This window comes from Porites lutea, chromosome 5, assembly GCF_958299795.1.
Source record: "Porites lutea chromosome 5, jaPorLute2.1, whole genome shotgun sequence".
Classification (NCBI taxonomy): Eukaryota; Metazoa; Cnidaria; class Anthozoa; order Scleractinia; family Poritidae; genus Porites; species Porites lutea.
In genome coordinates this window covers 42066332-42088012 of record NC_133205.1, presented here as the reverse complement: position 1 = coordinate 42088012, position 21681 = coordinate 42066332, and the positions used below count along the sequence as shown (strand labels likewise).

Sequence of the window (21681 nt, the reverse complement as noted above, 5' to 3'; positions counted from 1 at the left end):
GACACATTGAGTGACACCAGTTTACGTGCACTGTTTCTGCTCCCTAAAAACTGAAATTTGGCTTGCGTGTTCAAATAACGTAAGTACTTAAGCTGATTTAAAATTCTTTTTAACACTCACCCGGGCTTCTTATTACGCATGTGCACCGCAATATCCCAATTGAAGAATTAGTCGCCAAGGGTTAAAAGTTAATCTTATTATTTCAACTTTGTTTTGTTCAAGTTAAGTAAATATTTTCGGACCACAAAGTTGATGTGTGATTGCGATGACCACCAAGCAACAACGACTTATGTTAGTGGAGGCGGGGTGGGGGGCGTAGTGCCTAAAAGTACAAGGCTAAAGAGTGTCATCCTCTATTCCACAGGTAGCTGAGGAGCTTTTGACAGATCTGGTGACGTGAGAAGGTCTAGCTGGGAATCATGCTAAGTTTATCAATGTTACTGCTGGCCATAATGACTGCTATGACGGCAACTGGCGGCAACAAACAGTCCGCACAAACCACGGTAAGCTCGTATAGAAAACTTTATATACATTTTTCATTTGACACAGTGAGCTTAAGCAACGACGACGGCGACGTCAACGAGAACGAAATGAGATGAAATAAGTGCGATAAAGTTTGACACATCGCGACTTCACTTCGTTAAGCGACGTTTTCGTAGCTGTCGCTGTCGTTGTTGCTTAAGCTCCGTAATAAAGCTGTATCTATGAGAGGTGGAGATAACACCTGTTTAAGAAGCGGGCAGGAAAAGCGAACACATGAAAATGAAAAATCCCAATTTCACTGTATCTGAAGCCCTAGGAAGTTCAAAGTTTCAGTTGAAAATTAGCTCGTTGGACAAGCATTTTTTTGAGATAAGGTAAGCTATAGCTAAAAGTACACATACCGACCTTTCGGCCTTTCAGCTTTTTGCTAACTAAACCTGAATACAATCAGCATCAATCAGTCGAAGGATAACAAGATATATTTTTTATAATTTTTACTATTTTCTTGTTTGAAACTAGCAATCTCCATCGTTTTGCTATGGTGGTTGTGGCATTCCCGGCATGCCCGGCAAGCATGGTACTCCTGGGGCACCAGGCCGCGACGGACGTGACGGACGTGATGGCCGTGATGGAGCTAAAGGTGATCAAGGATTGCAGGGAATGACTGGACCTCAGGGACCTCCTGGTGATAAGGGACCTACTGGTGTAAAGGGAGAGGAAGGGGCTAAAGGAGAAACTGGAGCCCAGGGTCCTCCCGGTCAAAAATGGGAACTTGGCCCGATGCCGTTTAAGAACTGGAAAGAATGTGCCTGGAAAAACTTGAATGATGGAAAGGATAGTGGTCTGATCAAGGTGAGCTGTGCATTTGCGATTGATCAGCATACACTTATCAAATTTACATACAATATAGAGCATGCAGCAGCCATTGTCCGAAAGGCCTTTTGTTTGCCCAGTGCAGATACCAACGGACATCTCAGGCTTCTGCATACTCTCTTATATTACGACTTCCTCTATATAGCGGCCTAGTTACACATGTAGGCTTGTATGAGTTCTGTCAGAGGAATTTCGAGGGCATAAGGCAGCACCTTTTTCAGCATTGTCATTGGTATTCACTATTGCTAATTATCAAAACCTGAGGAAAAAAAAACCCGTGAAAATGAAAATAGTAATTACAGTTTCAACTAATCTGAGCGGTATTGAACAAAGTGCGTTGAATAGCCTGTGTGGCAGACGTTTGAGAGGGGGGAGGGGGGGGGGAAGGAAGTAGATTCCGGGTGCGCGACAAGCCCGAAAGTCGCTTAAGCGCGGTCTCGCGCCCAAATGCTCTTTCCCTTCCCTTACGAACGCCTGTCACCCATGGTATGCAACAAGATACAGTTTCACTATGCCTCAATGAGAGCTATGTCCTTGTTCCCTGCCATACTTGCAAATTCCAATAGCCCGAAGGCCTGAAATTTTTTTCCTGGGATCCGGCACAATCTAACTACTTACTTACGTGGGGATTACTAACGCTGTCATGGCGTAATTCCTCTTCTCAGCCAATTCCTTCTTTAAGGTTCTTCTTCAGGTCGTACTTTGGTCTGCCCGGTTCTCTTTCTCCAGTTTGTGGTGCGCCCTCTTTGGGGGTGAGGCGTAGGGTTAACTACTCCTCACCGTAAAATATGATGCAGTTACTAAAACTACGGCGACAATCAGAACTTAGGTGTCTGACTAAAATTAGCAAACTGAAGCAATTTTCAAGAGCACTGCCGACAGGCAGAATAAACTATTCAAAGTTCAAGCAGATTTTTTACTTAGCCTAGCCAAATTGTCGGTAAATCACTTCGGAAACTTTATTACGTGGCCGCTTGTTCATTGTCCGAAGAGGGCCACTTAGTAGTTCAACCGTATATAGCTGTTCAACAACTGCTGCGCACTGGCTTTGCAAACCAAGGAGGTTTTTGGGCTTACACGTTAAAAAACCAGTGTCTGGCCAAAGAGTAGTTGGTCTCTTTGTGTGCAGTTAATTGTGCTATTATTCATACAGCAAATAGCCTGTTCAGTCCAGGCGTTCAGATAGTGGAGTGCAGCGCGAAGTAATAGAGCGGGAAAGATATGCATGAAGAGAGGGAAAGGGAGTAGTCAATTGCAAATGCCTCTCCCAAAGAAGAAATATTGCACATTATATGGTGTGCGGATTAATGTATAGCAAATGTTTCGGACGCTCAAAAGTAAGTCGAGCTTATATCTTCCAGTGATAACATACTTTATGTTTAAAAGGGAGGGAAATTAGGGTCATGTAACAAAAATGCATACACGTAACTATTGAAGTCCTTGTCGATCGAGCCATTTGTTTACAAAAGATGTAACTTAGACTTTAAAGTCTTCCATCGAATTATGGAAAAGATCGTATCTATCGAACTACGTTGTCAGAAACCGGACCTTAAAAAAAGTAACTTGAGGCTTGCAGTTCAAATTCTCCATCCCCTGGCACAAGTTATGGTCAAATGCCCGGGGTTTGCAGGGGAAAGTTAAGGTTTCGAATTGGTCGGCGCATACGACTTCCGACAACCAATACGCGTGACATCTGGAATGTCAAAGATCTAGGTGAAAACAGTCTCTAAGGCTGGATGAGAGATTGGGGAGGCAGTGGGGAGGGGAGGATAATTAACGGGAGTCACCTTATCTACGGGTTGCGGTGACGGGGGTCCGCACTTTAAAACCTAAATGTGCTTGATGATGGTGGATCTATGCCTAGCCAGCAAAATCTTGTAGAGCAAATTAAGAAATGCACGAAGCAAGGCTGACTTCAGCGCTAGTAGATTATATTACTCCCTTTTTCCACAAAAGGATAAATTCAACCTGCCTCTACATTTATCAACTGATTTATTCGTCTATCCACAACGACCGCAACCAATATTGCGCACTAGGCCATGTAGGCAGCTGCTATTAGATGTAAACTAGATCTAGGTATTAGATGTCATGGAGCATCTGTTGCCTGGCCTCTTCATTATTAGGTTTTCTGTCAAATTTTTTGTATTTTTTGCAGGACTGTGTTTTCACCAAAAACTTTTCTGATACTGCCCTTCATGTTTACTGGACGGGTGCATTGAGAATTTACCACTGCAATAACTGCTGCAAACGTTGGTACTTTACTTTCAATGGCGCTGAGTGTTCTGCTCCTCTGCCCATTGACGGAATTGTGTTCATGGAGACAGGCGGTAATAAAAATCTCCATCGTGTCCGCCATATTGAGGGGCACTGTAATAATATCCACAAAGGAAAGGTGCGTGTGGGATTCTGGATCGGCAACTGCGCCTCATATGGAAATGCTGATGGCTACACAGGATACAACTCAGTGTCCCGTATGTTTGTTGAAGAGGTTCCTAAAGCTCAAGCTTAAAAGGGACTTTAGATTAAAGTGACTCATGAGATTCATGAGTTATAATAAGTTCTTATACTACAGAAAGTAAACATAGATAAGGACCTTTAAGCTTAAAAGTAAAAGTCCAAAGTGGGAGGCGACAAAGAACTCCGAAAAAATGTATGAAGGGAGTGAGTGATTTCGACTCCTACGTAGTTTTAGACAGTAGTGCTTCAGATTGTTAAAACCTAAAACTCACAAGTCCGGGATTTCAGCACGATCTATTAACATATGATTAAGGCATTTGCGTTTTGAGCTTATTTAATTATTTCTCATTCAAAGTAATTCTTCTTAAGGTTTGATAATATACAGGTTTGTACCTGACCTGAACCTAATCAAACCTCAGTTATTCTCTTCAGGAGACTGAAAACAGCGAATTAACTTAGGTTGCTTTCGAAGTTTGACTGAGGCAATCCTCATACGTTTAGTGAGGGAATATTTTGTTCTTACTCTTGTGATAGCTAACTTAACGACAGCTAATTTTATGCGCGGTCGGAGAATTTGAGCCCGACGATTTCCTGGATGAACTCCGATTGATCATCAAAGATATGAACATCTCACTGCAGGGTAAGTTTTGGATCGGAAGTACAACTCATGCAAACATTGTATTTTGCAGTTTGCGATACAAATACTGAACCTACATCACCTGTGACTAGCCTCAATTTCAAGTAAGTAGTTGCCCCGCATTTCGCCCTAGTCCAGTGTCCGCCGTTATAAAAGATTAATTTCCCCACAAGAAAAAATTGCTTCTGTAGCTCGCTATTTCTTTTTTACTCTGATTCCTGTCATGTTATCGGAGCTGAGAAGAGTTGAACAAAATAAAAAATTAATAGTAGTGGTAGAGGGATGAACTTAATCGGATTTACGGATTCCCTTTCGATTTCCTCGCAAAAAGTGGATTCCCTTTTATCAATATGCATAAGTGTCTTCCTGCATACAAATTTAGTGCCTTCCTGCCTATTAATTATGTGCCTAGTCAGTGTCTAGCTAGCTGGGTAAAAATGCGTTCCTCCATACTAATAAGTGCCTTCCTCCACATGTCACTCTTAAACAATAGGAACAATAGGCTTGCCTAGAAGAGCCCGGTAAGTAACTTTAGTCCAGTTTGCCGCAACGTCTATATATATAAAACAGGAATAAGAGGAGCGATCTCCAAGCAGCGCGAGAAACGGCTTATATAATGTCTTCTATTTAGCGCTGAAAATCGTATATATAAACAAAACATACACACATACAGAAAGTGGAGCTAAAAACTCTTTATTTCAATTTAGACGGACTATTACAAAACCGTTTTCTCCGTTGTATCCCGAGGATGTGAAAAAATATTGAAGTCTTGTAGTTTCACGCATCGTTAGTTAATTATGCGAGTTAACAAGCCCACATTTGCATACAAATTGGTTCAGCTCCACAGTAAAAACCATTATTAATAGTTACTTTAATTTTAATTTTAAATTAATAACTTAAGAAGGATCAATTAAAACACGCAACTAATCAATAAACACTCGTAATAAAACCAGACACGTTTCTTAAGACACAAGAAATCAACTTTATGACCCTTTATTAAAGTAATTGCAAAAAGCATAAAAGATGAAATACTCAGTGATTTATAATTAAAAGAAATCTATTAGAATAGTCAAAGTTAAGGCAAGCTATCTTTTTTTACACGATGCATCATTTTTTCTTACCCCTCTCACTTTTAATTCCTATTTTCCTCCTCCTCCACAATTTTATTATTTTCCCTCCTCAATCCTGATTTCCCTCTGTTTCCTCCACCTCCTCACTTATTCTATATATTTTTCCATCCACAAATAGATCGACCCCATATCGACCCCACATCGACCCTAGACTCAACCTTTTTTCAACACAGCTTCGTGAATAGTGAAACTATATACAACCACTACCACCACATTTCTATTGTTTTCTCTCCACCCTTATCACCACCACCACCACCACCAACACATCTCTATCGTTTTCTCTCCACCACCACCTCATTTCTATTGTTTTCACTCCCTCTTTTTTTTTTCTAGTAGGCAGGTTATTTGGTTTTGGCTTTTTTGGCCTGAGTTTGGCGTTTTTGGCCTGGGTCTGGCCTGGCTGACCTTCTATATAACCTGTCTGCTGGAAAGATAAAACAAGGAGTGAAAACAATAGAAATGTGGTGGTGGTGGCGGCGGTGAGGGTGGAGAGAAAACAATAGAAATGTGGTTGTAGTGGAGGGAAAACAACAGAAATGTGGTGGTGGTGGTGGTTTTATATAGTTTAACTATTCACGAAGCTGTATTGAAAAAAGGTTGAGTCTGGGATCGATGTGGGGTCGATATGGGGTCGATCTATTTGTGGATGGAAAAATATATAGAATAAGTGAGGAGTTGGAGGAGACGGAGGGAAATCAAGATTGATGAGGGAAAATAATAAAAATTGTGGATGAAGGAATTCAAGAAGGAGAGGAGGTGGGAAAAGTTTAAAATTGTGGAGAAGGAGGGAATTCAAGAATGAGGAGGGAAAATAATAAAATTGTGAAGGAGGGAATAAAAAAAATTGAAAAGGAGGAGGGAAAATAATAAAATTGTGGAGGAGGGAATAAAAAATTGAGGAGGGAAAATAACAAAATTGTGTCCGTCTATGTTCCTTAAAGCGTTCACGAAGTGTGCGTTTAGTTTCACCTGTATATTGTTTTTTACATCTTTTACCCTGGATCACACTATGGTTTCAAGATTGATGATCTTCAGAATGAATCAGATAAAAGAGGGTGAAGAAAAAATAACTTATCAAAAAATAATTTTCCACTGAAATCTTTTTTAATTGACTGGACGCCATTATTTGGCTGGTATAGCCTCGCATCTAACTATGGCGGCTTAAACCACGTGACGTTGGGGACATTGAGCATACGCGTAGCGCAGCTCCTTGACTAGTGTCTATATTAATAAGTACTTCGTCTCGCGGCCATGGTCTCGTGGAGATTGTTTCCCATTCGGTATAATCGTCGATTGGCTTTGAATATTCTCGGTCAAAACTGCCTCCTAACAGCAAAAAAGGTTTTAACTAATAGATACTTGCTTACAATAAATTAACACGAAAATGAGAAAAAGATTACCTTTACCTTAACTCCATAATGCACCAAACCTCAGTAAATCCAATGAGATTAGGCATTTATCTTTAAAGTAAATGTATGGGGGAAATCGTGATCAGTTGATTACCCCTTAACGGTTGGGTTGTTGGCCATTATTTTCTCCAGAATCGTTTGCTTCCACAGATGGAGGAACGTGGTAAGAGATGGCCCCCACCGGGATGAAATTGTAAGGATTTGCGTGGAAGAAGGAACGATAAGACGGCGAGAAGTTTCTCTTTAATTTTCCTTCAGATTTAGTGAGAGGAGTGTCCGCGGGCGAGCGTCGAGCGGTGAAGCTGCCAAACGCGAAAAACGAGGGCGGCAGCCCGAGAGTAGAAAAGAGCCTCTCCCGTCTAGCGTCTTCAGGCATTCGCGTGGTCATTTTTGTGTCTCGAGCGTTTCGCTCGACGGACTTAGTGTAAGGTGCAATATCCACTTGTAAACTGGCGTTTATTTGGACAAAACAAACCAATCCGTACAACCACGGAGATATATACGTCGGACAAGACCAAGCAATCTGTATAAATAACAATTATTCACCGAAGTGGAGGTGGCTAGTCCTGGATATTTACCGAACTGCGAAGCAGTGAGGTAAATATCCACGACTAGCCACCGACACTGAGGTGAATAATTGTTTTAGTATATACTAAAACAGTGAGATAATTGAGCACAAAAACGACGATTTTTAACTCAAATACTGTTGCCAACGATTACAATTTTGGCGCCTAATGACCGGGCGGCCGCGGCCGTCGCTTTTTCTTGCCGGCAACTAAAACTTTTGAAGGCATTTGTTTAGCTCTTGCGGGGAAATTTCTTCAAAAGGAGTTGTGAATTCTTTTTGTATTTAAAATCATTCTATAAAAAAAGATTATTAAATTTAGTCTTAAGCTTATTTATGAACAAATCAACTAAATAAAGTAAGCAAGACTTAAGCTTAATTTGCATTTGTAAACAAAAAACTTTTTCACCGGTTTTATCGATAAATTCGTGTCAAAAAGACAAAGCTTTACCTGTTAAAACTTCCAATCCGAACTTCGTCACCTTCTTCGTGTATTTCGGAAACAGCTTGCTTGATTAGTTGTGAAATTTCTTTGTTTGTTTACGGCAGCAAACCGGAAAGACATTTTGCTTGCAACTTACACGAGTTTGGAGTCGCTCGCTCCGAGGAACTGGAGGTGAATCAGTGAATAGTGCAGGATATTCACTGATTGAGTAGCCAATCAGAGCGCGCGAACAACACTATCCACTGTTTTAGTATATACTAAACAAGGATATATACGTTGTCAAGCTTTAAAAACGTCGTTACTTCGAGTGAATCGCTCCAACTGATATATCGAGTAACTCCGTACAACAACAAACACTCATCACGCGATCTAAAAGGGCGGGAAACGAGAAAACAGGGAGCCCAGCCGCAACACTTAGAGAAAAAGAGAGACTGCTCGTAGTCTACGAAACGTTGAATTCGCTGCATTGCTTTTCTCTAGTGTGAACAAATATAAAATGAGCCTACTCCTATATCAACTACTAGAGAGGTCATTATGGATTTAATCCTCACCTGCTAGACTGATTAACGTTGGATACCAGTCTGTCACGGGCAACAATTCTCTGTTTTTCACGCCTTTTTGTTGCAGTAATTTTCCATGCACAAATGCAGCCCCTCGGGTCCCTCTCTTCCACACGGTATGTTTTGTACCACGGAGGGGCCGCTTAAAATCTCCTGACCTTCGTAACCCGCCATTATCATTACTGAATACAACAAGTGTGTCATCCCATAACCTGTAAAACGTAACATTCTCTTTGGTTGAAAAAATATGGCAAAGTCATTCTGCTGTTTGAACCTGCTTTTCGACACAAAGCCTTTGGAAAATATAAAATGCACTCAAGGTCTTTAGTGCTTCAAAGCAATAATTTTGCATAATTTTGCTTTTGACTGCAAGTATTTTAACAAATTATTTAAGACCATCAAGGCCCGTGAGGAGGGGTAGGGCCTCGGCTCCTATACCTCCCGTTTCTCCCGCACCTCCCAGCTCCAGCTCCCATACCTCCTGGCTCCCTTACCTTGCACCGGGCCATGCATCTCGGGTTCTCGGCCCCTTTTTTCTTGGCTTCCTGTCTTTAGCACTTTCTAGATTGCAAAATATCAAGCATTAGTGCGTAGTTTCCCTCTATTTCTCCCGCTTCCTGCTTTTAAAAAATGTTGACCCTGGGTTGCTTTCTCTCCCGCCTCCGGTACACATCCCTCTCCCCATATTTTCCCGGATTCCCACCCCCTCTCTTATCCCATCAGCGTTGAAATGACATTTACTTAAACCAAGTTATGATCCAATTGCAGGGCAACTCCACCAGCTATCATGGAAACCCCTATCATAGTTCAAGGAACCTTTTAATTATGTAATCAGTGTAATGCCTTAAACTTGACAATGAACGCCTCAACATGAACCCTGCTGTCCTGAAAGCCTCGGTGATATCACCTACAGCCTCATTCAGGGTGTCTACCATGCCAGCATAAGTTCTTCTGAGATCATTCTTGAAAAATTTATCTTTAGCAAAGCATTGTTGAGGCGTTGAACCGGATCATGAACGCCACGTATTAGAACAAAGGCGGAGCGGAGTCGTGTGATTTAACAGTTGTCTCCATCGTCTGTAAAGAAAGTGAATAGTAGTAACGACATTTAGTGATTATAAATGATAAAAGCCCGGACATACGGTGCAACTTTCCTCTACCTTTAAGTTTCGCTTATGAGAACTCCCACTTATAAGGCCCCCTTAAATGGAATCTTTGCATCTGACGACTAACGTGTTGCTGCCGTGAAGAGTATTCTGAGAGCTAATCTTCAAGAACATAACCTTAAACATTGATTATTCACATTTACGAAAAACATTGTTTTCCAATACGGAATGCACTGAACCTGCTCGTCACCTCCACGAGAAAACTTTGCACTCTTTTAGTCAGCGCATACTCTGCACGGCCAAATCTTTCGGCCATCTGCGCAGAATCTTTGAAGGCCTAATGATTCCATAATTGATGCCTAGCTTGAACAGGCAAATTATATCCTACGTTGCGAAACTTTTCACATCGGGAATTACCCGAGGATATGAAATATGCAATTAGTGGACGGTATTTCCTTACCCTGATGATTACCTTTAGTGTCGAAAGCGTTCGGATTTTTCTTTTTTTAAAGATATATGTTTTAGCCTTGTAAAGTTCACTTTTTAAACCTAAGCGAATTTTATGGACAAAGAAACATTCCTGTATTAGTATTTGTGGCGTTCACGGTTTTGTGAGTTTTAAAATAAAACTTTGATACACGCCCAGATTGGTAGATTGGTATTTTACTTCAAATTAGGGCGGTTTGAGAGGGGCCCCTCCCCCAGCGCTTTCAACTATTAGAGTCCATGGGAGGCAAAGGGAAAGTCATTTTGGGGGAATTGTCAGCTTTTCTACTTAATGACGGCTCATTTAGCTTCTTTAATAGTGTATTATTTCTCAGCCCGCCGCCGCCGAGAGGCTTCGGCAGCTTCAGGAATTCAATTCAGGCATTTGCTCAAGGCGTTAAAATCCCGCGGCCATTTGCCTTCCTTGCGGTTAGGCATATGGCAATCTGCGGTAAGATGGTTGATTACATATCCGGTCACAAGCAATTTGATGTTTCGTCTGCTATTTCCAATTTTAAAAAAATTCTTATTAAAAATATTTCTCCGTTTGGAACAGTTCAGACAGAATCAGAGAACATTTGGATCTGCTGACGGTGACTTTACAAAAAGCAATGGAACAAAGAACACTAGCAAGATGCTGCGTTACTTATTGGGTTAATTTATTACAGCAATACCATATTCGGAAATATTAGCGCGAAAAATAAAGTAATCTCGCTCTACTCGCGCTCAAATGCAATGGCGCGCAAGACGATTTTTTTCTCGTTTAATTTTCGCTTGTGCACATGCTGGCTATCTTGTGTTCTTCAGTGAAACAGGTAAATAATTGTTATCACGGCCGCAAGGTGAGTAATTAAAATTCTGTACATAAAGAAAACGTTTTAGCTATAAATGCGAGCGGACTGTTATGTCGAAGACTGGGCTTTATAAGGATGCTAATCGAACTGGATCTTAATGTTCGCTGAATCTCATAGAAGTGGTTATGAGGACCAGCTCAGTCGCTAATGAAACTGTTAAACATTATGGCGTTACTATCAATAAAGCCGACGGGCTTCGAACACGACAATCATTTTACTCGTAGAAATGTTAAACTTTGTGTGTTATAAACCCGATACATGTAAATATAAGCCGGCCTACAAATTTCTGGATCTTTCCTCAGGAAATATCTGTAAACCTGAGCATTAGATATATAGGCATGCTGAGTGATTTTTCAAGCGAAGAATTGATCCTTATTTGCCCGCGTTTAACAAAATACACTGGAGCATTAATTTGCCTGCGTTTAACAAAATACACTGGGGCATTAATTTGCCTGTGTCTTACAAATATACTGGGGCATTAATTTGCCTGTGTCTTACAAATACACTGGGGCATTAATTTGCCTGTGTCTAATAAATACACTAGGGCATTAATTTGCCTGTGTCTAACAAAATACACTGGAGCATTAATTTGCCTGCGTTTAACAAAATACACTGGGGCCTTAATTTGCCTGTGTTTAGCAAATACACTGGGGCATTAATTTGCCTGTGTTTAACAAATACACTGGGGCAATAATTTGCCTGTGTCTTACAGATACACTGGGGCATTAATTTGCCTGTGTCTAACAACAACACTGGCGCATTTATTTTCCTGTGTCTAACGAATAAACGTTTGAAGTATTTACTTCACTCTGACAAATTTATTCATGTGATTACCAATACAATGGCAACTAAGATAAAGGCGTTTTAGAACTGAAAAGTCCGATGAGTTTAACCAAGCCGGCACGAAACCGCTAGTCTCCAAAAATATAACAGCAAAGAAAGAGTAGCCCCGTCCTATTGTTTTGTTGTATTACATATCAGGCATTCAAGAAAACTCGTGTAACTTAATGAGGAAAATTTGCCGCTAAAACGTGTCAGGATTAATCCGGCTTATAACACCTTCGTAAGGCTTGTCTTCTTTTTAGTGTGGTTCCTCTTTCAGCTCCTACTATGATTTAGGTAAAAAATTTTTACCTAAGCAACGGGGACCCAAATTCCTGAACCGGCCTACGCCTGTCATAGAAATGCTAGTTCCATTCGGCCCCTGTTTACTCTGGTACATCATTGTGTTTACACTAGCCGCCCTCTTATTACAGATATGTCATTTTACTGCAAGACTCTTACGTTAAGTTTTTTTCTTGGAAATAAAGGGCTGTCCTGGGATAACTCCATTTTAATTGAGGAGAGGAAAACTATGAATTCTAGCATTCTAGTGATTCATGTTAATCTATGGGATCGAGTAAACTCAGATAGCGGTATCATGAAAATGGCGCGATATGCAGAGACCAGCATACAGTCACTTTGCCTCTCTTGTTGGTACTTGAATCACCATGACAACAGGGGTTGATCTTTAAGGAAACACGTCATCTGTTCTGTTGATGGGAAGCTGACCATTCATATTGGAGAAATAGTGTGACGTGATACCCTTAAAGAACAAAGCAACACTGCACTTGTGGAAACAGCTGGTTTCACTTCTGCTTTTAGTTTGGGTGCAGCTACGTGCGCTGAACACGGGATCAAAACTGCCAAGGTACATTTACTTAATCTTAACCAAGGAGGGACTTAGTTTTAGTCAATGGCTTCCTAGTTTAACATCAGAAAACTATAGCTTACTGGGTAGTCATTCGCTCAAGAAAGTTCAGGGGAAGAGCAAAAATAATTTAGATAACTGAGCTTCTGTGTGAGTACCCAGGGAAGTGGGTTCGTCGCGCGTTTTCCAGCAAATCGTTCGTTTTTCTGGCAAAATGATCGCATATCAAGAATTGCAAGCTTTGCGTGATGTAACGCTATTAGCGAGCTTAGTGCAACCACAGCGACGAGGGAAACGAGAAAATAAGCGAAAAAATAAACCTCTGAACGAGCAGCGCACGAATCGTTGCCGTCATTGCACAACAAATGTTGTCATACTTAATTGAAATGGCAATGCGATCGTCGCTTTAATCTCTAAGATGGTCGTTTCATCAATAGTCATCGTCGCGACTTCGATGTCGTCAGAAATACCCATACAAAGGCTCAAATCTACACTTTTCTAGAGATTTTTACTTTCAGTCTGTGCGTGTTACTGCATTGCAAATACTTGCTATTGTATGTAACAAAGATTACTTGCATGTGGTAATAACAATCAAAGTAGCGAATTTTAGTGATCAAAGTTTTTTCTCCAGATTACGTGCACTGTTTTTGCTCACTAAAAACTGAAATTTGAATGTGTGTTCAAACAAGTCTCAACTTTGCTCAAGCTGAGTCAAAATTTTCGGACCACAAAACTGCTGGGTGATTGCGATGAACACTAAGCAACAACTACTTATTTCTGACCCCACTTCCACAAAAAAACGTTTGGGAGAGGTGGGGTGGAGGGCGTATTGCCTAAAAGTACCAGGCTAAAGAGTATCATCCTCTATTCCACAGGCAGCTAAGGAGCTTTTGACAGATCTGGTCACCCGAGCTGGTCGAGCTGATCATAATGCTAAGTTTATTAATATTACTGCTGGCCATAATGACTGCTGTTACGGCAACCGGCGTCAACAAACAGTCCGCACAAACCACGGTAAGCTCGATGGAAAACCTTATGTGAATTTGTTAGGTAACATTCAGAGGCGGAGCGTGAGATTTTGTAGGTGTACGCACGCGGGAGAGAAAATTTCCAGCGTCGAAGCCGGCCCAACGTAGGCAGGTCTGGTGGCATGCTCCCCCCTCAAAATTTTTAAATTTATTGTCTCGGAAATGCTATTTCTAGTGTTTTCCGCATGAGATTTTCAGTAAATTTAAACTTAGGAAAATGCAGTAGTTAGTTGTTTATTTTACCCATCTCTAGTGTTGTTGGTAAGGTACAATGTTTACGGGAAAAAAAGTCGTGACGTCATCAGAATTATGGGATAATAAAGTGATAAAGGAAATACTAACACAAAGATACCAATACAGTGCGAAAAATGTATCAGTCATCCCGATTTAATGATAAAAAACGCTTTTTCAGGAAAAAAATATATTTATTCTATGTTTTAGCTGTTCATATACGCACCGGCGTATGTGAGTATACAGACGCAGGACGCTATGCCCCTGACATTTGACAATAGTGAGCTTTTAAGCAAGACGACGGTGACGTCATCGATAACGGCGAAAAAGCAGTAGGTTTAGATTGGCATAACAACAACTTTGCACGTGCATCACGCTTTTTTGCACATTTCTTTGTCGTTACTGCACGACTACGACGAGAAAATGCCTAATTTCACTTTTTGTGGAGGACGTGAACACACTTTCTTTTCCTGACCTTTGATACAGCGTTTTAGCATTTACCTCCAGAAATAGTTGCCAAAATTTGACGAATAGCCTACTTCGGAAAAGAGTGATAGCCTGGGACCCAAACTAAGCGCGCGCGTATTTATGAGATTGTTTGGGGGGACAAAGTGAGCAGCCACCTTGTGTTATGACGAGGCATGCAAGTTAATGTGTGCCTTTGTGCACAAATAGCTTCGGGAACTCCCCTGGTCTGGCATTCTGTAGAATACCAATGACAAAACGTATCCAGCGAGAATATGTACGTTTGTTTCGGAACGCTAATTAGAAGTTAAGTTCCAATAGCACACGGATTTGCTTTCTTTTAGTTTTTCTCGAAATAAAATCTCTCAGGCACATCTTCCTTCAGCTTCACAATTTCATGTTTTTTGTTTCTTTCAATCCCACCTTCCTTTTTGCTATTTTGAGCTGTTTTAACTCCGCTTAAGAATTCCACTCTGTTTTCCGCAATGTTTGTTTACATTCACGTTCCCCCCAAATAATCCCATAAATGCGCGCGCGCCTAGTTCGGGTCCCAGGCTATCAATCTTCTCCGAAGAGAGCTATTGGACGAGATGGAATAAGCGCGACAAAGTTTAAAGCATCATCACTTCACTTTTTAAGTGACGTTTTCGTAGCCTTCGCCGCCGTTGTAGCTTAAGCTCCTTAATAAAGCTGTGATGATGGAGAGGGGAAGGTATCACCTATCTATGAACCAGGCAGGAAAAGCCAAGACATGAAAATGAAAAAATGCTACCTTTACTGAATATGAGACCTTAGAAAATTCAAAGTTTCAGCAAAAAATTAGCTCGTTGGACAAGCATTTTTTTGAGATAAGGTAAGCTCGAATTGTTTCTACTAAAAGTACTCATACCGGCCTTTCTGCTTGTCAGCTTTTTGCAAACCAAACCTGGATACAATCAGGATCAATCAGTCGAAGGATGACATATATTTTAAATAAATTTTGATATTTTCCTGTTTGAAACCAGCAATGTCCATCGCTTTGTTATGGCAGTCCTGGCGCGCCCGGCAGGGATGGTGCTCCAGGGGCACCAGGCAACGATGGACGTGACGGAAGTGATGGCAGTCCTGGCGCGCCCGGCAGGGATGGTGCTCCAGGGGCACCAGGCAACGATGGACGTGACGGAAGTGATGGCAGTCCTGGCGCGCCCGGCAGGGATGGTGCTCCAGGGGCACCAGGCAACGACGGACGTGACGGAAGTGATGGCAGTCCTGGCGCGCCCGGCAGGGATGGTGCTCCAGGGGCACCAGGCAACGACGGACGTGACGGAAGTGATGGCAGTCCTGGCACGCCCGGCAGGGATGGTGCTCCAGGGGGACCAGGCTACGACGGGCGTGACGGAAGTGATGGCCATGATGGGGCTAAAGGTGATAAAGGTGACCGAGGATTGCAGGGGAAGACTGGACCTCAGGGACCTCCTGGTGGTAAGGGACCTGCTGGTGTAAAGGGAGAGGAAGGGGATAAAGGAGAAACTGGAGCCCAGGGTCCTCCCGGTCAAAATTGGGAACTTGGCCCGATGCCGTTTAAGAATTGGAAAGAATGTGCCTGGAACAACTTGGATGATCAGAAGGACAGTGGTCTGATCAAGGTGAGTCGTGCTTTTGCGATTGATCAGCATACAATTATCAAATTCACACACAATATAGAGCATACAGCAGCCATTGTCCGAAAGGGATTTTGCTTGCCCAGTGCAGATACCAACAAACAGCTATTAGCTTCTGGCATACCTCTCCTGTAAAACGACATCCTTTATACAGCGGCCTAGTTACACAGGTAGGCTTATATAAATTCTGTCGGCAGATAATCTGTTCATGTTGTCCTTCAGCAGCATAATTAAAAATATATAAAACTGTTCTACTGATGGAGTGTCTCTAGACAAAGGACCTCTAAAAGCGCTTAAGAATGGTCTCTAAAATAAAATACTAAAATAGAAGGTCTGCGAATTCAGTACATTCTTCTCGGGAATTGAGTGTAGGCTTGCCCTTTCTAATGTAAAATGCTTCATAGAGGTGTAGATTAGCGGGGTCGTTTTCACCTATAATAACCTTGACATCAATGCCTTTATAGTCTTTGTTCTGGCAGGAATAGATATGTATTATATTCTGTTAGCAGAATTTCGAGCGCATAAGGTACAATGAAGGTACTCTTTCCAGCATTGTCAATGGTTAGTCATTATCAAAACTTGAAAAAAATGTGAAAATATAAATAGTATTTGCAAAGTAATTAGGCGACAAATAGCCTGTGTGGCAGATGTTTGAAAGGGAGGGGGAGCGAGACTCCGGGCGCGCGATAAGCGCTAAAGTCAGTCCCTCGCGCCCGATCTAGCGCCCAAATTCCCTTCCCCTTCCCTTACAAACGCCTGTCACCCAGGCTGTGCAATGAGATACAATTTCACTATGCCTCGATGAGAGCTATGTCCTTTTTTCCTGACATTTTTGCAAAATTCAAAATGCCCGAAGGCCTGACATTTTTTCTCCGGTATCCGGCACAATTTAGGTACTTACTTATGTGGGGCGTAAGACTGCAATGATGTAACGCTGTCTGGGCCTAATTGCTTGCCTCCACCAAGGCCTTAAGGTCCTTCTTCAGGTCGTATTTCGGTCTGCTCGGTTATCTTTCTCCAGTTTGTGGTGCGCCCTCCTTGGGGGTTGAACGTAGGGTTAACAACTCCTCGCCATAAATTAAAATAAGATGCAGTTACTAAAATTACGGAGACAATCAGAATTTAGGTGACTGACAGGATTAGGAAACTGAAGCAATTTTTACGAGCACTAGCGATAGGTAGAATAAACTATTTAACGTTCAAGCAGATTTTATACTTAGCCTAGCCAAAATTGTCAGTAAATCACTTCGGAAACTTTACGTGGCCGCTGGTCCATTGTACAAAGAGATCTACTTAGTTGTTCTATCGTATATAGCTGTTCAACAACTGGTGCCGTTTGGCTTTGCGAACAAAGAGGTACTTAAGCTTACACGTTAAAAGCCAGTGTCTGACCAAGGAGCAGTTAGTCTGTTTGTGAGCAGTTAATTGTTCTGTTTTTCATACAGTAGCGTCGAAAGGAAAAGTGTCCTTTTTATGCAAATAGCCTCACTTACAGGCGTTCAGATAGTGGAGTGCGAGAGAGATAAGAAAGCGGGACAAATATGTAGGAAGAGAGGGGGAGGGAGAGAGGTTCCTTCTCTCTCTCTCACCCCCTACCCCACCCCCTCGCTGTTTTTTGTGCTCACTTCTCTCGCGCCGTTCCCAAAATCTGAACACCTGGAACAGGTCATGTTGCAAATAACCCTAGGACTGTGATATTAACAAATTCAAGCGACCGGGTGAGGCCAAGTTATTTTTTTGCAAACTTCAATTTGCCGAAAACCTACGCTTGTAAAGTTTCAAGAATGTCACGATTTTCTTCAGTGTTTCGGGTAAAACTCAGAAGCTTTGACATAACAGAAGCGTGCTTGTGAGTGTGATTACTGAACAGCTCTTGCTTTGATTCTACAAAAAATGTAAGTTTAACGTGTAACGGTTTCTCTGGCCTGTATCTCATGGTAAGACTCTCAGCCTCGTCTCTGCTACTGACAAGGACGTTTCATCTCTCAGTTGACTCTGAAGACTTATGCGCCGATCAATTCGAAACTTTAACATCCCCAAAGCAACCCCCTGGGCATTTGAACTTTTTAAGACAGGCCTGGTTAAATTCTCATTCTCTCCTCAGCAGAGGCTCCCGCTAGATATCCCATTGTCCCCCGCGCTCCCCTCTCCCCAGCTTCCCTACGGTACAAAGAGGCCTTTGCGGAGGAAAGAGAAATTCTCCTTATACATTAAGGCCAAGAGACTATAAAGGGGACAGAGAGGGCATCCCCCATATACATCCTATTCCATAGGTAATTCGTCTCGAGTTATTTTTAGAATCGGGATAAAGTTACCTCGCGCGAGGCGTGGATGTTTCGTGGAGGTTTCGCATGACCAAACGCCGTGCAAAACATGTCGGGCGAGAGGCAATGAAAGCGTAAAAAGATCGAGAGCATTCCTGAATATTGAAGCGAAATGAGTCGGCGCTCACCTGGGAAAAGGAATCGCTGGACTCTTTGACAACCCGTGAAATCAGTTTAACTCGAAGTTGTCGTAACCTCAGTGCTTTAATAAAATGAGAAATTTCGCCGGTCTGTTGAAACCGGTCTTTTGTACAATTTAGGGAGTTTAAGATCCAACGACGCGGACGACAACTAGAATGTCAAAAAAACAATAGGTTTAATTAGCAAAACAACAACTTCGCACGTGCAACACACTTTTTTGTTCATTTCTTTCCCGTTTTTGCACGACTACGACGTGAAAATGCCTAATTTCGCGTTTTATGGAGGACGTAAATAAGCAACGACGAAATTTTATTTCTCTTTCTGAGCTTGAATATGGTCCCTTTAAATTCAGCTTTAGGAGGGTTCGCCTACAATTGACAAAGTAAGTGGGTAGGAATAATCGCTATGAAGAATGAAAAAAATAAACATCAAACCAGAAATTGCTCTCTTCAAACTGTAAATTATAGGTGGTTTTCATGCAATCTCGGGAGACACAAGTAACAATGGTGAAATGAACAAATGCTGGTGGACAAACAAAACGAGCTAATGAGCGATCTTTTGTTTACCGTCCACCAGCATGGCGGCGATGACGTAACGTGAAAACCACCTATAGATGATCCTGAGAGAATATTCACTGTGTTAAGGATTTCCCTGCTCTACTGTTAGCTCTATACAAGAGAGGAAGGGCGATTCTTTTTGAATTTCGGTTTCGCTGACACAGCTTTCGCAGAAATCTCGCTGTAGTCGTTTTCGTCGACAAAAGGAATAGCAAAATCGTTCTCCGCGTCTTCCCCCATTTTGTTCTGCGTCATTTCGTGAAGGACGCGTGGCTCTCAGCGTGGGTCATCTACGCGGAACACATGCGCGCTATGTGATTGGCTGTTGTCTAATCCCCCTTGAGATCTGTGGTGTTAAAAATAACTCGAGACGAATTACCTATGGAATAGGGTGTATATGGGGGACGCCCTCTCTGTCCCCTTTATAGTCTCTTGATTACGGCCATAGTTAGTAGATGTTACGGCCCAATGTAGTAGTCAAATGCTTCTCCCAAAGAAGAAATATTTGACAGATTATATGGTGTGTGGATTAATGTATAGCAAATGTTTCGGACGTCTAAAAGTAAGTCGGGCTTATATCTCCCAGCAATAATATACTTTATATTAAAAAAGGGAGTGAAATCAGGGTCATAGTTAAACTGCATACATGTAGCTTTTGAAGTCCTTGTCGAACAAGAAATTCGTTTACAAAGAAACCGAATCTTATTGCGGTTTGAAATGTTTTTTTTAAAGCTATGTTTGCTTTTTATATATTTTGTTTATTCTTTAGTACTTCTTATTACTTGTAACTTTTATTGTAGTTTTTAACGGTTTTTAACCTAGTGCATGTTTTCTTTTTATATATTTTTGTTTATTCTTATTTATTAGATTTTTATTTTTTTAGTTAGCAGGACCCCATTGATAACAGTACTTGGTACTGAGGGGTTATCCTGATTAAATATTGGATTTTTATTGTCATAATTATTATTATTATTATTATTATTATTATTATTAATATTATCATTATTAACTTGAGGCTTGCGGTTCAAATTCCGGACTCCCCACCCCCAGGTCAAATGCCCGGGGGTTGCCGGGGGATGTGAAGGTTTCGAATTGGTCGGTGCATACGACTTCCAGCAACCAGCACGTGTGACATCTGGAATTGCGAATGTCAAAGATCTAGCTGAAAAAACGCTGCATGAAGGGTTCGGGGAGGTGGAGGGGAAGACAAGTATCCAGGTCACCGTTTCTGTGGGGTGCGTTGACAGGGATCAACTTTGAAACCTATAGGTGCTTGTGGATCTATGCCTAGCCAGCAAAATCCTGCGTAGCAAATTAAGAAATGCAAGGCTGACTGCAGTACTAGTAGATTATATTAAGTCCCTTTTTCCAAAAAAAAGGGATAAATTCAACCACCCAGCGGTGGGGTTAGCCCTGCCTCTACATCTATCAACTGATTTATTTGCCTATCCACAACGACCACAACCAATATTGCGTACTAGGCCATGTGGGCAGTCGCTATTAGATCTAAGCTAGATCTAGGTTTTAGATGTCATGGAACAATGTGTTGCAGAGCCTCTTCATTAATAGATTTTCTGTCAATTTTTTTGGTATTTTTTGCAGGACTGTGTTTTCACCAAAAACTTCTCTGATACTTCTCTTCATGTTTACTGGACGGGTACATTGAGAATTAACAAATGCAATTGCTGCTGCAAACGTTGGTACTTCACTTTCAATGGCACTGAATGTTCTGGACCTCTGCCCATTGACGGAGTGGTCTATATGCAGACAGGCAGTGATAAAGATCTCCATCGCGTCCGCCATATTGAGGGGCACTGTAATAACATCCCCAAAGGGAAGGTGTTTGTGGGATTCTGGATCAGCAATTGCCCCGGATATGGATACGCTAATGCCTACACAGGATGGAATTCAGTGTCCCGTATATTTGTTGAAGAAGTTCCTAAACCTCAAGATTAAAAGGGACTTTAGATTAAAGTGACTCATGAGATTCATGAGTTATGATAAGTTCTTATACTACGCAAAAGCAAACGTAGATAAAAGACTTTGAAAGGGAGTGAGTGATTTCGACTCCTAGGTGTTGGGTAGTCTGTTGATGATAATAATTTTAGATTGTTAAAAGCTATAACTCACAAGTCCGGGATTTCAGCACTTTCTATTAACATTTGATTAAGACATTTATTGAAGTGTATAACTAAACAGAAGCATTTACTGTTTGAGGTTATTTAACTATTTCTCATTCGATTCAAAGCAATTCTTCTAAAGGTTTGATAATAGCAAGATTTGTACCTCACCTGAAACTAATCAAACCTCAGTATTTCTCGTCTGTAGACTGAAAACAGGGAATTAGCTTAGGTTACTTTCGAAGTTTGAGGCAACTCATTGGTTTAGTGATGGAACATTTTATTATGTTTACTCTTGTGATAGCTGCCAAAAGCTTCTTGGTCAAAAGCTCCCCATTTCAGTACCATTTAGCAACTGAAAAGTGGTCGCTAATAATTCGTCGTCATTTTTCGTTTCGCTCCAACTTTCACGCCTAGCTCCTGTTCTCATTTTTCTTACACGGTCGGAGAATTTAAACCTGGCGATTTCCTGGAACTCCG

The 21681-nt window shown here is 41.6% G+C and overlaps 1 protein-coding gene across 1 annotated transcript in view; it reads left to right on the top strand.

Moving 5' to 3' along the window:
* LOC140938406 (uncharacterized) overlaps positions 1-21037 on the top strand; it is a 21708-nt gene extending 671 nt beyond the window's left edge. Inside the window, exons 2-7 of the mRNA XM_073387891.1 lie at positions 365-503; positions 1003-1335; positions 3512-3862; positions 13571-13765; positions 15424-16044; positions 20684-21037. Of these exons, the coding sequence (XP_073243992.1) occupies positions 420-503; positions 1003-1335; positions 3512-3862; positions 13571-13765; positions 15424-16044; positions 20684-21037 (1938 nt within the window). The 5' untranslated portion in view covers positions 365-419. The remainder of the gene's footprint in view (positions 1-364; positions 504-1002; positions 1336-3511; positions 3863-13570; positions 13766-15423; positions 16045-20683) is intronic.
* The last annotated feature ends 644 nt before the right edge of the window (positions 21038-21681 follow it).